The following is a 13,872-nucleotide window of genomic DNA, read 5'->3' on the forward strand; positions in this document are numbered from 1 at the left end:
GGAAACAAACTGAATTTTCGAAGGTCTTATTTATTTAAATTTAAAACTTTTTGGTTCTATTGTCAGAGTTTTTCATCGAATAACTTATTAAATTGCATAATAATTTATCTTTTCCTGAACAAATCAAAACGATATTCATAAAAGCTAAAAATATTAATTCACACTCACCTGACTGCTTACGCGTTGAAATAGTAATCAAATAATTACAATTACTATTAAAACAAGTGAGAAAAATCAATTTTACAATAACCATGAAATAGAACTTTTTCCTTGATTAGACAACCAATGTTGTGGCTCAGTTTTCTCGAAAACGGGCTGAACCGAATTGAACGCAACAAGTTTTATTTGGCGGGAACAAGTTTAGGGGTCATAGATTCCAGAAACTATAACAACAAGAAACCCGTCATTTAGAGTATCAAATTTCACATCTTTTCAAAAATAGATTATTTGTGATTATTCCAAGACTATATGACCCCATTGACGTAAACCGGATATGTTCCGGGTCAGGTTTCCGAGGGAAGTGAGTACTTTCTCATTTCATCATTCGACATATCGAACTTCAGGATTTTGGCCACATTAGGTTAACTCGTACGGTCTCAGGATGACCTGCAGCTCAAACTTTAGATCGATGTATGAGAAAGGCACGACATCAACTTTAGATGGATGTAATCAGAATAGATATTTTCTAAACCAAGAATTGTGATTTATATTACCAACTGCCGTTCTACGCATAGTCGTCCCATGTTCCAAAATCAGCAACTGAATACAATAAAAGTTTTCTACCATATTTGTCTACCAGAAGCTTTAAACATTTCTGTTTAGCAATACGCCGGATTTAGTAAAACAATAAGCTATTGTCAAATAAAATGTGAAAAGTTCCCCTCACTTGAATTAAACAAGCTTGATTACGGGCTTAAAAATTCATGGTAGGACAGTTATGTCTAGAATATCAACATGGGACATTTGAACATGCTGTTGTTTTTTTAATAATTGTTAACAAATAATAAGTTTTTTTTTTGCGTTTTTATAAAGATGTGAGTGATCTGCAACACCTTTGCAGAATATAAATCTCATCGATATTAGGCATTCGCTAACAAGGGGTACATGTGTTCTGTTAATCTTTTTTATATGTTCGAGAATTAGTTCGTTCTTCCAAACAAGAAATTAGTGCTTTAGTCCTGCTGAAAGCGTGACATGGGATTGTATTTTGTGTTTTTGTGTATTTCTCAAATATTCATCAAGTTACGAAAATCTTAATTCATACAATTTCAAGGAACCGTTACATTTAATTATTATCAACCGTTATATTAATTATCCTCTTCTCCATCTCTGCCCGCAGCTCTGAAAGGCACTGCAGATGCGTTGCAATCCGAGGGCTACTATTGCCACACGTACCTGGTGGATATCTCCGACCGTGAAAAAGTATACGAGGTGGCCAAAAAAGTCAAGGAGGAGGTCGGCGACGTCAACATTCTGATCAACAATGCTGGAATTGTCGCCTGTCGGACGCTGTGGGACCTATCCGATAGTGCTATCGAAAGCACTTACGCTGTCAATATTCTATCGCATTATTGGGTAGAGTTGTATGATTGAATTGAGAGGATTTTCGTTTAAACCATGCTAATCTTTTGCAGACAACCAAAGCATTTTTACCGGAGATGATGAATTCCAATAACGGACACATTGTCACGGTGGGATCAGTAGCGGGTCTACTCGGAACTTATGGATGCACTGATTACAGCGCCACCAAATTCGCTTGCGTTGGTTTTCACGAAGCTTTATACACGGAATTGAAGGTAAGCAAATATTTTTTTCACCATATACAAATCCGATTCAATCAACGCTACTCTTTGCAGACACATGGATATGACAATATCAATTTGACGCTTGTTTGTCCCTACTATATCAACACCGGAATGTTTGCCGGCTGCAAGCCTCGTTTGCTCCCAATGCTGGAACCGAAACACGTTGCCGACAGCATGGTAAAATCCATCCTGAAGAATGAGGTCAACTGTACCCTACCGGACAATGTGCGTGTCTTCCTGCCGCTGAAGTGTCTTCTGCCAGCTAAAGTTTGCTGGGAGATGATGAGCCGTATTATGAAGGGACCACAAACAATGATGGGATTCCGTGGACGAGGAAAGGCAACCGCTGGCTGAATGAGAAATTCGGATGAAAATGCATTTCTCTATAGCTGATTTATTAAAGCATATTTACGATTGTTTCAATCAGCCTGTCGATAGCAAATTGCATCATTTTATTTTAAAAGCAGCTATGTTAGAAAATACAGTGCAAAACACGTTTTATAACAATATGCCTTTAACCTCCATAAATTGTTATTGTTTATTCTATACGTGTTAGAAACTAAGGCTTCTCGTAACTACTTTAAAATTTAAAGTATTTCCAAATAAACAAATTGTTATGGTGAACAATATTTATCACGAAGCGAGTTGACTAGAATAGATCGTAGAAGTAATCCAAGCCCTGACCCAACTCCCAAATGGAAATGCCCGTACCCAATTCCCGAGCCAATTTCAGTCGCTCGTTAATGGAATACAGCGTTGGATAGAAAACCATATGGCGCCCATTCGTTGTCCTGAAATTAACAGTTTCATAATAGTGTTCGCACAACATATCCATCTTCCTTACCTAACTTCGAAAAAGTTTTCCCCGTCATGCTCATCCAACGTTAGATGACCCTTCAGGTGCTTCAGTAGCGCAAGATATTCATGTCCAACTATCGGTTGGCCTCCGTTGGGGGTAAAATCACTGCCATAGAAATTCAATCCCAACAAAATCTTTGCTCGCTTCTGTTCCAAATTATCAGTCGTATCGGGACAAATATGCTGTACGGCATTTTTCACCCAATATAACGGAGCGTTCGCTCCCGGTCTCTGAAGATTTGAGAAATCGTAGGTCATCAACGAGAACGCAGTCACGATGGGTGCCAGTGTTTCGAAATGTTGTCGCGAAAACAAATCGTATGTTTCCTTGCGTGCCGGAGGAATTACTAAAATGCAGTCATAGTTTGAGTTAGTGAGCGTTTGGCAAATTTCCGTCACCAGTTCAATTAGATAGGCATCTTCTACGCGAGCAGACAGCTGTGACCACACTTCTAGGACGATTCCATCGAATTGATATTCGCGAACGGTATCTAAAATTAACTTGGCAGCGATTGTACGTTCTTCGCTATACGTAAGTAGCTGGGAGAAGTCCTTATCAGTGAATTTATCGAAAAGTATACGAGGGACGACTGCAAGTAAAATTGAGAATACTATCACACATCCTCGATAAGACATATATGAACTATTCTGAAGCTTGACATACCCTTATTACTGATCGTTTCGCCCGCTTTTTTAACATCCTTAATCCATCCAGCATCGATGTCATGAGCACCACCCAACTCATACAGCTTCGGTCCTTTCCGTAGAACCTGCAGCCAGACTGGTGAAACATAATTGAACTTTGCTCCCCACGTTTTTGCCACATCATATCCGTGATTATTCCACTATTACCATGCAAAGTTGCCCAAACATTGTATTGTCCGAAAAATGTTCAATAAATTGCAGAATGTTGTGTACTCACCGGTGTCACATAGCCAAGAACGGTTCCTTTGAAGCTCTTCAACGCCGTTTCCTCATAGTACGTCCCACTCTCCACAAGAATACTCTTCGCGGATGGTTCTTCCTCCATTAGTCCACGATCAAATACATCGGACGGTTGTGGACCTTTCTTCACTTTGAGCTCTTTCACTTTCTTACCCTTGTTTTTTACATCAGAAGGAGATAGTGTTCCGCCCGCAAGTTGTACTATACAAAGCGCTAAAAAAATGGTGCTATAAATGCATTTCATCCTGTACACACGAACGTACAACGCTAAATAATATTCGCTAAAATCCTATTGAACTACGTTTGTTATTTTGAGCAACTGGGAGAAAATTTTCGGTTGTTGAACTTCCCGGATGGTAATGATTAGTGATCCCCGATAATCGTTCGATTAATCGATCAATCGAATACTTCCTACAGAAATCGATTATTAATCGAACGAATACTGCACAACCAATAATCGAAGCGAACGAATAATTTACGTCGATTAATCGTTCCAAACCCAGAGCAAAAAAACCGTACATCCGCTGCAGTTTTATCCTGAAAATCAATCATAATCTTTGACGCTCTCCTAAACTCCCAAAAGAAGCTCAATGCCGTCGATGCGAGATGAGCTTCGTTTACGAGTTTAGGGGAGCGTAAAAGATAATAATTGATTTTCAGGCGTAATGAACACTTTTTTGATTCCAGATGGCTTTCTAACGAATGAGAAATATTAGTCTAACTAATTATTTCTCTCAGTGTGACGATTAATCGATTAATCGATTATTTGGATCGATTAATCGATTATTTGGATCGATTAATCGATTATTGGGATCGATTAATCGTATCGAATAAGAAACTGCTTAAAAGTATTCGATTAGTGGATGAATGATTAATATCAAAAATCGGGGATCACTAGTAATGATGTTATGATAAAGTGAATTTGTTTTGAATGTGACGTTTAGCCCAATGAACTCGTGAGAACACTTGCGAAATGAACTCTTGTTGGTAAACAATAAAATACCGGTTGACCCGAATGCTGGAATGTCTCAAATGAGATCTCGATCTTTTATGTTTTATTTATATTTTTGCTTTTGTTGTGGTATATTTAAAATTTAGCGAGAATTGATAAAACACGAGGTTGAAGAACTGCTGCTATAAACCGGGAACATTGAAAAAAACTGGACTGGGGATGATGAACAGAATCTGGCTAGGATAGAATAAGGCTGAATGTAACTGACACTACTCAGTCAATTTCTTTTTAACCGTTAGAGTTCGGAGCGAATTTTGTGAGCATATGCTAAACATGCGGATGAGTTTGAGTATATTAAAAAAATGTGAAGAACGTAGATAGTTGATTAGGTCACAAAAGTTGTATTAAAAGAAAAAACACATAAAAAGTGGGGTTTTTAAAATTTATTTACATTAACTTTCTTATTTACATATATTTTTTTTTTTAATAAAAAGAAAATTATATTCACATTTTTTCATTCAAATTATGGTTTGCTGCAGAAAGCGTGTGAAGTACTCTTTTACAAATGTCCTCGAAAGACGAAATCCTACGTTAAGAGGTGCTAAGTCAAAAATATTAACATAAAACAACAAGAGGAGCGCTATCGCGCTCCCCGGATTCAAAAGAAGATAAACTTCAGCAAACCTTGCCAGTTGTGGGTACTGTTCAGAGTTTGATGATTACCAAATATAAGGAGCGTGACTGCGATTGTTTCGAAATGTTTTGTCATAACAGTCGATTTCGTTAGCAATGGGATTCTTGGACGCGACGCTGACTATTATTTTCATTTGCCACTAAGTTGAAGTAGTCCCAAAAGGTGTCGTGAGTTTCGCATGTATGGTTCGATTCAGTTTTGTCTCTTCTGCTACGTTTAACAGATGTTGAAGAAGGTGATGTTCAATGGATTGTTAAGATAGCCGCCTTTTTGAAGCCAGCATAGAAAATCATGAGTATAGAAATCATAACCTAAAATTACAAATTAGGTGCTCCGCGCAATTCTCCAGCAGTGATATTAATTGCAAATCGTCAAGAAAGCTTCCGGATGGGATCCAAACATCGCTTGTCAAAAGAAATTATCCAACTTAATCAAATACTAACATATATAACTCCAAACATTAAACGATACGTTAGCCCCCTAAGCGTGAACCTTGTTTTTTGCTACCTACGCTCAATTTGCATTGGTTGGGATAGGGTTGCAAGCAAGGAGCTGGAATTAACAGGTGGTTCGTTTTCGACAGTATGAGGATAAGGCATGGAAGATGCGAAATGAGATGAAAAATGACAGCGACTATTTTTGTTTATAAACAAACCAGGTCCAATTTTTATGCTACATAGCGTTTTCTGCACACCAACAGTTACCTACGATGGGCCGGTTTCAATCTAGTTCGATTGTGTCTCACAACTCGCACGATCAGGTGAGTCTCCAGCTGAAGCATCAATCGCCGGGAAACGACATGCCTGGATATCCACAGCGTACCGCCGCGCTCACTCAATCGTAATGGATCGTCAACGACTAATGTGATCGAAGCGAATGGAACTAAGAGCAGTACGGTACAAACCCGCCGGTAGTGGCTCTTTCATATACCCACTAGCACAGCTCCCATAATCGCTGAATTGCCAATCCCAGCAGCAACGGCAATAACCCTCACATCCCGTAAAATAGCAATGAAGACAATAACTTGCAGCAGTCACCGAAACACAACAATGATGCCAACAGCGTAAACAAGCAAACACATAGCGGTATGGACTCCTCATTGCATGTCATTTTTATCCTATTTCTCGGAAAACTCTAGCCGTTCATTTGGCCGCTGTCAATTCGAACTCAAGTAATGGCTGAACATAACGTTCCACCTTATATTACCGCCTTGGTCGCAAGAGCCCCGGTGATGTTTACTCTCAGAAAAAAAAAGATATTCTATATACTCCAATAAGACCACATCAGACCACCTGCTCGATGTCAAGATAATCATCACCACAAACGCAAATATTACTGTCAACGATCCCATACACCCATACAACGATCCGATACAGATTTTCATCTAAAAAGTACGTATTAGATAAAAGGCGGGACATCATGCGAATGAAGTCCTGAACTACATTCAATCCCTTGTACTATGCGTTTGTCAGCACCTTAGGATTCATCGGTTATTATTTTTATTTGAAAATCGGTTTATTTCTCCCAAAAATATAATCCTTTATTTACTTCATGTACACATGTAGTTTGTCTTCGTATTCGCAAATCAAGGGTCGAATATCCAGCTGCCGGATAACCGGCCATCCAGCCTCAGAGCTCGCCGGATATCCGGTATCCGGCAAAACTACTATCCGTTTCATGACTAGTTTCCATCTGAACCACTTGATGTTGAATTTCAATCAATTCTAATGCAGATTATGTCAAGTACTATAACGCCACCTGACAATAAATTATATGAATCTTGAATGAATATACCTGATTTGTTCATTTGTTCTATACATTGCGGTCATTCGGTCAAATTTCAAATTTTCTTTTGCAGCGGCACGGTACGAACGGAAACACGCGATTCGATTTCTGGCGTGTATGGTGGATGAGGTCATGCTCGCTCCACACGCATACCTTCCATCACATTTAGTTGCGTTATCAAGGTGCAGGATACTCTTTCACGCATGAATCGCTATACACCTCCAATCAAACTTTTATTAATTTATTATTTCCTCTCAAAGGTACACACAGTTTGTCCAGGTAATTTTCAATTGTACGATGCAAATTTGGCCCGACAATTCTTCGGGCCGATTCATTGGAAGAGTGGCGTCGAATTAAGCTTTCGCACCCGGGCGGAAGAATTGATTTCCAGCCTCTCCTTCCCTCTCGCCACAAAGCAAATTTGAAAAATTTGCACCATGGCAGATGAGTCGGTGTCGCACTCGGAGCGGACGTAAACGCGAAGTAATCCTTAGGAATGGATAAACAGGCTTTTCACTTTCCGTTTTACTCCCACTGCACAATGGCCCAGGGGGTGCATTTAAGTGGAAATTAGCATTCAGAGCTCGACAGTTTTTTTCTCTAGACAAAAACTGTCTTCGACAAAGTTGTTACATATGATAGAGCGCTCATTTTTATGTTATCAAAAATAGGGTGACCAACATTTTCGATGGAATAAAAAATCTAACTTTCTCATATAAATTTTATACAGATCGGACTCGATTATATATAATCGCAGTTTCACTTTCAACGTTAATTTTTGAATCCAATACATAATCGAATCACAAAAAATCAATTTTTCTATTAATGTTTGATATTCATACATTAATGGAAAAATTGTTTTCTTGAGACTCGATTATGTATAGGATTTGAAAATAATTATTGAAAAAAATGGTCGACTATATATAATCGAGTCCGACCTGTATTTCAAATTCTACATACAAACTGTCTTCGGAAGACTTTTAGAGATTACTAATACAAACATTTTGCGATGCAGAACTTGTCAATACCTCAACGTCACTCGAAATTATCGATATTTTTTCCCAAAAAATACGCTCTCTTCAATTGTTTTTCATTTTTTCTGGGGCAAACATAAACCAAGTTCATTAGCGCCATTTGAAAGGGCATATTTCATTCTATATGATGTGTGATTTCCAACACTATTTTATTTTTTGTGTTTGAGTAAATTAAAATTGAAATCATGAGTTTTTGGGTGAAAAAATATCAATAACTTTGAGTAGGATTGTGATATTGACAAGTTCTGCATCGCAAAATGTTGGAATTGATGAGCTCTAGAAGTCGTGCGAAGACAGTTGAAGTTGAAGCAAAAAAGCCCGTTTTTTACATGGTCATCCTAATGCAACTTAAAAAAACGCTAAATCGATTATATTAAAAGATAGAAAAAAGCTTTGTTCTACAAGGTTGTTTAAAATAATTATGGCTACAACATTGTCGAACTATGTTTATCCCTATCTATGAAGATAAGAAAGTTAGATTTTTTATTTCATCGACAATTTTGGTCACCCTATTTTTGATAACATAAAAACGAGCGCTCTATCATATGTAATAACTTTGTTGAAGGTAGTTTTTGTCTAAAGAACAAATATCTCTCACAAAGTTGTTTTTGGCGCTTTCTATCTAAATTGCATCAAGGTAACCATGAAAAAACGGGTTTTTTACTCTAATTTATATTCAAAATTCTACATCAAAATTGTCTTCGTACGACTTTTAGAGATTATCAATACCAGCATTTTGCGATGCAGAACTTGTCAATATTTTAATACTACTCAAAGTTATTAATGTTTTTTTACCTAAAAACTCATGATTTCAATTTTAATTTACTCAAACAAAAAAAAATAACATAGTCTTGAAAATCACATATTATATAGAGTGAAATTTTTTCTTTCAAATTCCGTCAACAAACATTTTTTATGTTTGCCCCAGAAAGAATAGCAATCAAATGAAAAGAGCGTGTTTTTTGGGAAGAAATATCAATAATTTCGAGTGACGTTGAGATATTGACTAGTTTTGCATCGCAACATTTTTGTATTAGTAATCTCTAAAAGTCTTCCGAAGACAGTTTGTATGTAGAATTTGAAATATAAAAGTTATAGCAAAAAACAGCTTTTTCATGGTGACCCCAACATAACTTATTTCAAGATATAGAAAAAAAAAATTGTTTCTACAAAGATGTCTCAAATAACTGGAACTACAACATTGTCGAACTATGTTTATATCTATCTATAAAGATAAGAAAAAGATTTTTTATTTCATCAACAATTTTGGTCACCCTATCTTTGATAACATAAAAATGAGCGCTCTATCATATGTAACAACTTTGTCGAAGACAGTTTTTGTCTAGAGAATAACAGTCGAGCTCTAAATGCTAATTTCCACTTAAATACATCTCCTGGACTATTGTGCACTGGCAACTGTCCATTTAACTCCACCAGTACAATTATCTAAATGATTTAATCCTTTGCCGCCGTTTTTCTGCTCTTTCATAATCTTATACTTTATTCAACAACGTATCACTTCACACTTTTAAAACGAATGTCTAGTGAAACTTTCCACACATCATAACGGTGCTTCTATAATCAATAGATATCGGTAATCAGTATAAACAAAACTTATCACCCATGCTAGAGGAGAAACTCAATAAAAAGTCACAGGAGGGTTGTGTCCGAGACACGACCGCACAGTTGATGTAGGATTCTGTTAGGTTATCTGTTACTTTCTGATTTTGGATATGTTTGAAGAATTACATTTTTAAACTCTTCGGTAATGATTTAGTGGCCCTGAAAAGGGCCGTTTGTCTGATTATTAGGTATTGTTTGTTCATTCCACCAATGTCCATAACCGAGTGATAATGATAGAAGGATTGGAGATTAGTCATTGGATGGTGCGTATCACGATAGGAGATACCAAAGTGGAATGAGACATGATGAAAGCCGCCTCCTGTGGCCCTAGACGAGATGGCTCCTGTGTTATGTATGGATGAAATAAAGAAAAAAACTCATCAATGTAATATATGATAATTATCATTATCGGACACAATTACTTCATTATACAGAAGATATATTTGAAAAGGAAAAGGTAATTTCATTTTTAATTTTTACTTTCTGAGTGTTAATTCAACTCATTTCCATTTTCACTTTCAACCCAATTGAACCAATGTCCACGCTAGTTACAATGAGCACTATCCATTTGTGCACGTCGTTAGTTAAACTATCGACCACGAGGGTATTTACATGCTGATTTTCCCAGACATATGGAAATCTCTGTTAGGGAATACATGCCGGTGGGAACAAAAGCTCCCCCTACTTTCATGTGTTTGCAATGCTGATTTCCCCCAGGCAGCTTGGTTTTGATGTCTCTGTTAGGGAACAAACTTCGGTGGGAGCAAAAGTTCCCTCTACTTTGATGTATTTCCAATGCCGATTTCTCCGTATTTTCAATTTCGACCAATCAGAACAAAGTATTTCCGTGTGGAGATAGTTAGCTTCATATGATATATTATTTTATCCATTGTGATGAAATATTGTGGAGTGCTCAGGTCGATTGATGCAAATATCTCGTAAATCCATCAGAAAATAACTGACCAATAATTGTAAGCACATGAGCCGCCGCATATGTCGTTAATTTCGACCAATCAGAAGAGGGTATTTCATTAGGATAGGGGTTGAGATTTTTTACTTGTTCGATAGTTAGTTTCATGACATATATTATTATATTCAATGTAAAAAATTGTTATGGAGTGCCGACTAATTGACGCGAAAATCTCATCAATCCATCATTAAATGACTGAGCAATAAGTATTTGAAATTGGACAATTTTCACGATGTGCTCGATTTCCATTTTTAATTTGTACTCCAATATGTTCCCGAAAGACGTAAGACGTAATCCTGTATTGCGGCACTGTGTATATGTAAAAAGCACGGATTGTTCTAAATGTTCAAACAGAAAGATATAAGGCGGAAAATGCCACAGTGATTATGTTTGCAATACATGTGGTCAAAAACCAGGACTGGGATTGTTGAGGACTGCTTCGAAAGATATCCCGAGAAGGAGAATTATGAAATATAATTTTCATATGGAAACATGTTCACATGTTCAGTATGTATTCAATAGAGGCGAATGAACTGAAAAGTTTAAACCCTCTTAAAGCCAAAAAGAAGAAGAAGTATGTAATAAATTTCACAAAAAAATTAATTAGTCTTGCTCATCTTTCATAATCTTACAAGTTATGTATTTTACACTCATACCCAAATTTAATACGACCGCAAAGGGTTATATTAGGCTGTCAAAAAAGTCCTGCGGTATTTCCGCGAGGTGTCGTTGTAAGCGCGTAGTTCTAGTTGTATTCAATGTATCGAGTCATACTATAGCTTGTTGGAAAGGTATTTTTTGCGCGCTATAATATAGTTCATGACAGTGTTTTGTTTAGTTAAGTCGTTCGTGAGTTATAGTGTCGCAAATATGGAGCAAAATAAAGAGAAAATCCGACATATTTTACAGTACTACTATGACAAAGGCAAAAATGCATCTCAAGCTGCCAATAATATTTGTGCAGTTTATGGACCCGATACAGTTTCCATTTCCACCGCACAACGATGGTTTCAACGTTTTCGTTCTGGTGTAGAGGTCGTCGAAGATGCGCCACGCTCCGGAAGGCCTGGCGTCGAAAATTGCGACAAAATCGCTGAATTAGCCGAGAAAGACCGGCATAATAGCAGCCGTAGCATCGGCCAAGAGCTGGGGATAAGTCATCAAACCGTTATTAACCATTTGGAGAAGCTTGGATTCACAAAGAAGCTCGATGTATGGGTGCCACACACGTTGACGCAAAAAAACATCTTTGACCGGATCGACGCATGTGAATCGCTGCTGAATCGCAACAAAATCGACCCGTTTCTGAAGCGGATGGTGACTGGTGATGAAAAGTGGGTCACTTACGACAACGTGAAGCGCAAACGGTCGTGGTCAAAGCCCGCTGAAGCGGCTCAGACGGTGGCCAAGCCCTCATTAACGGCCAGGAAGGTTCTACTGTGTGTTTGGTGGGATTGTCAAGGAATAATCTATTATGAGCTGCTTCCCTATGGCCAAACGCTCAATTCGGACCTGTACTGCCAACAACTGGACCGCTTGAAGGTAGCACTCATGAAGAAGACACACGAATTTGGGACATTTTTTCGAGTTCCGTAAAAATGAAACTAAGAATATTTCTACTATCCATTATATCATTATTTGTTCATCTAGCTTTAAACAATAAAACAATTGAACGAAGGAAAAATATTCATAACTAGAATATGTAAGAGCTGATGAAATGAGAGGGTTCAAAAATAAGTTGTGCCATGGAGTACACGATTCCAGCCTTTCTGATTATCTGAAACAAAAAAAATCAAACATATTCTGAATCAGTAAAGATGCCGCTATCGCATGAACCTCGGATAAGTTAAAGACATCCTTTTTTGACAACATAACGGCCGTTTGAAAAACAAAATGCGGCTCAAAACGTTTTTGACGTAGGACTACGTCTTTCAGTTCTATACTGGGGTGTAAGTTCAAAGTTTCAAAAACGAAAGCGTTACGCCGTAGAACAAGATTTTGAGCGTTAATAGCTCCTAAACAACTGAACGAAATGGTATAACATTTCATTCGAAACATAAAATGTCTACGCATTATATGCTTGTTACTTTTTGATTCAAAAACTTGTTTCAATAGCCTTAAAATTGTTTTCAAAACAGGCTATTAAAATCACACTAATCGGTATAAAAGCGAGTGTCGCTCGGAAATCCACTCAGTTATGATTGCGCAACGATTGAGGTACCATCGCTGGAATGAATGGATGTCTCCCTAACACAGACTACAAAATCATGGAGCCTGAAGAAATCAGCATTGCAAAATAGATTCAAGCAGCGGGTACTTTTGTACTCGTTTGCGTTTCTGCAAATCGGAATGTTTCCCTAACACAGACTTCAAAATCGAGAAGCCTGGGGAAATCGGCATTGCGAAATAGATACAAGCAGCGGGTACTTTTGTACTCGCTTGCGTTTCTGCAGATCGGAATGTTTCCCTAACACAGACTCCAAAACCATGGAGCCTGAGGAAACTGGTATTGCAAATTAGATGCAAGCAGCGGGTACTTTTGTACTCGTTTGCGTTTTTGCTAATCGAAATGTTTCCTGAACACAAAATCTAAAACCATGAAGCCTGGGGATATCGGCATTGCAAAATAGATGCAAGTTGTGGGTACTTACGTTTCTGCAAATCGGAATGCATCCCTAACATAGATTTCAAAACCATGGTGCGTGGGGAAATTGGCATTGCAAATGAGATACAAGCTGCGAGTACTTTTGTACTCGCTTGCATTTTTGCAAACCGGAATGTGTTTTCCCAACACAGATTTCGAAACCAATAAGTTGGGTAAATCGGCATTGCAGATCTCGGCAGTACTTTTATACCTTCATGCATTTTTACACTCCGGAATTCGTTTTGCTAACACGGTCTACAAAAGCGGGTGCAAATGCAACGCTTTGTTCGGTTATACTAGACTGCATTTTTTTTTCTTAAAGAGATTTTCAGCCGAGGCTGGTTCATCTCTGCTACTGCATATCCCTTCATGTCGCCAGCTCACGACGCTCACTACGCATATCGTTTGATGATTAGGCAAAATGTTGATAACTATTTGTTGCGATAACTACTACCATAATGCATGAATTGATCTAAATTGGGATTTGTTTTTAATTGAATTCGTAAATTGTTTCACTCATTCACTATTTTGATCAATAATTTAATCAATACATACAAAAGAT

At 37.7% G+C, this 13,872-nt stretch overlaps 2 protein-coding genes across 2 annotated transcripts in view; one reads left to right on the forward strand and one right to left on the reverse strand.

Moving 5' to 3' along the window:
- LOC129776630 (estradiol 17-beta-dehydrogenase 11) overlaps positions 1-2,445 on the forward strand; it is a 47,336-nt gene extending 44,891 nt beyond the window's left edge. Inside the window, exons 3-5 of the mRNA XM_055782375.1 lie at positions 1,340-1,575; positions 1,635-1,796; positions 1,857-2,445. Of these exons, the coding sequence (XP_055638350.1) occupies positions 1,340-1,575; positions 1,635-1,796; positions 1,857-2,159 (701 nt within the window). The 3' untranslated portion in view covers positions 2,160-2,445. The remainder of the gene's footprint in view (positions 1-1,339; positions 1,576-1,634; positions 1,797-1,856) is intronic.
- LOC129776628 (chitinase domain-containing protein 1) lies at positions 2,205-3,985 on the reverse strand. The gene is made up of 4 exons (XM_055782374.1): positions 3,586-3,985; positions 3,328-3,508; positions 2,650-3,253; positions 2,205-2,596 (listed from the first exon to the last, which is right to left on the reverse strand). The coding sequence occupies exons 1-4, from the start codon at positions 3,850-3,852 to the stop codon at positions 2,455-2,457; spliced, it is 1,194 nt and encodes a 397-aa protein (XP_055638349.1). The 5' UTR covers positions 3,853-3,985; the 3' UTR covers positions 2,205-2,454.
- Positions 3,986-13,872: the final 9,887 nt, after the last annotated feature.

Source organism: Toxorhynchites rutilus, chromosome 3, assembly GCF_029784135.1.
Source record: "Toxorhynchites rutilus septentrionalis strain SRP chromosome 3, ASM2978413v1, whole genome shotgun sequence".
Lineage (NCBI taxonomy): Eukaryota > Metazoa > Arthropoda > Insecta > Diptera > Culicidae > Toxorhynchites > Toxorhynchites rutilus.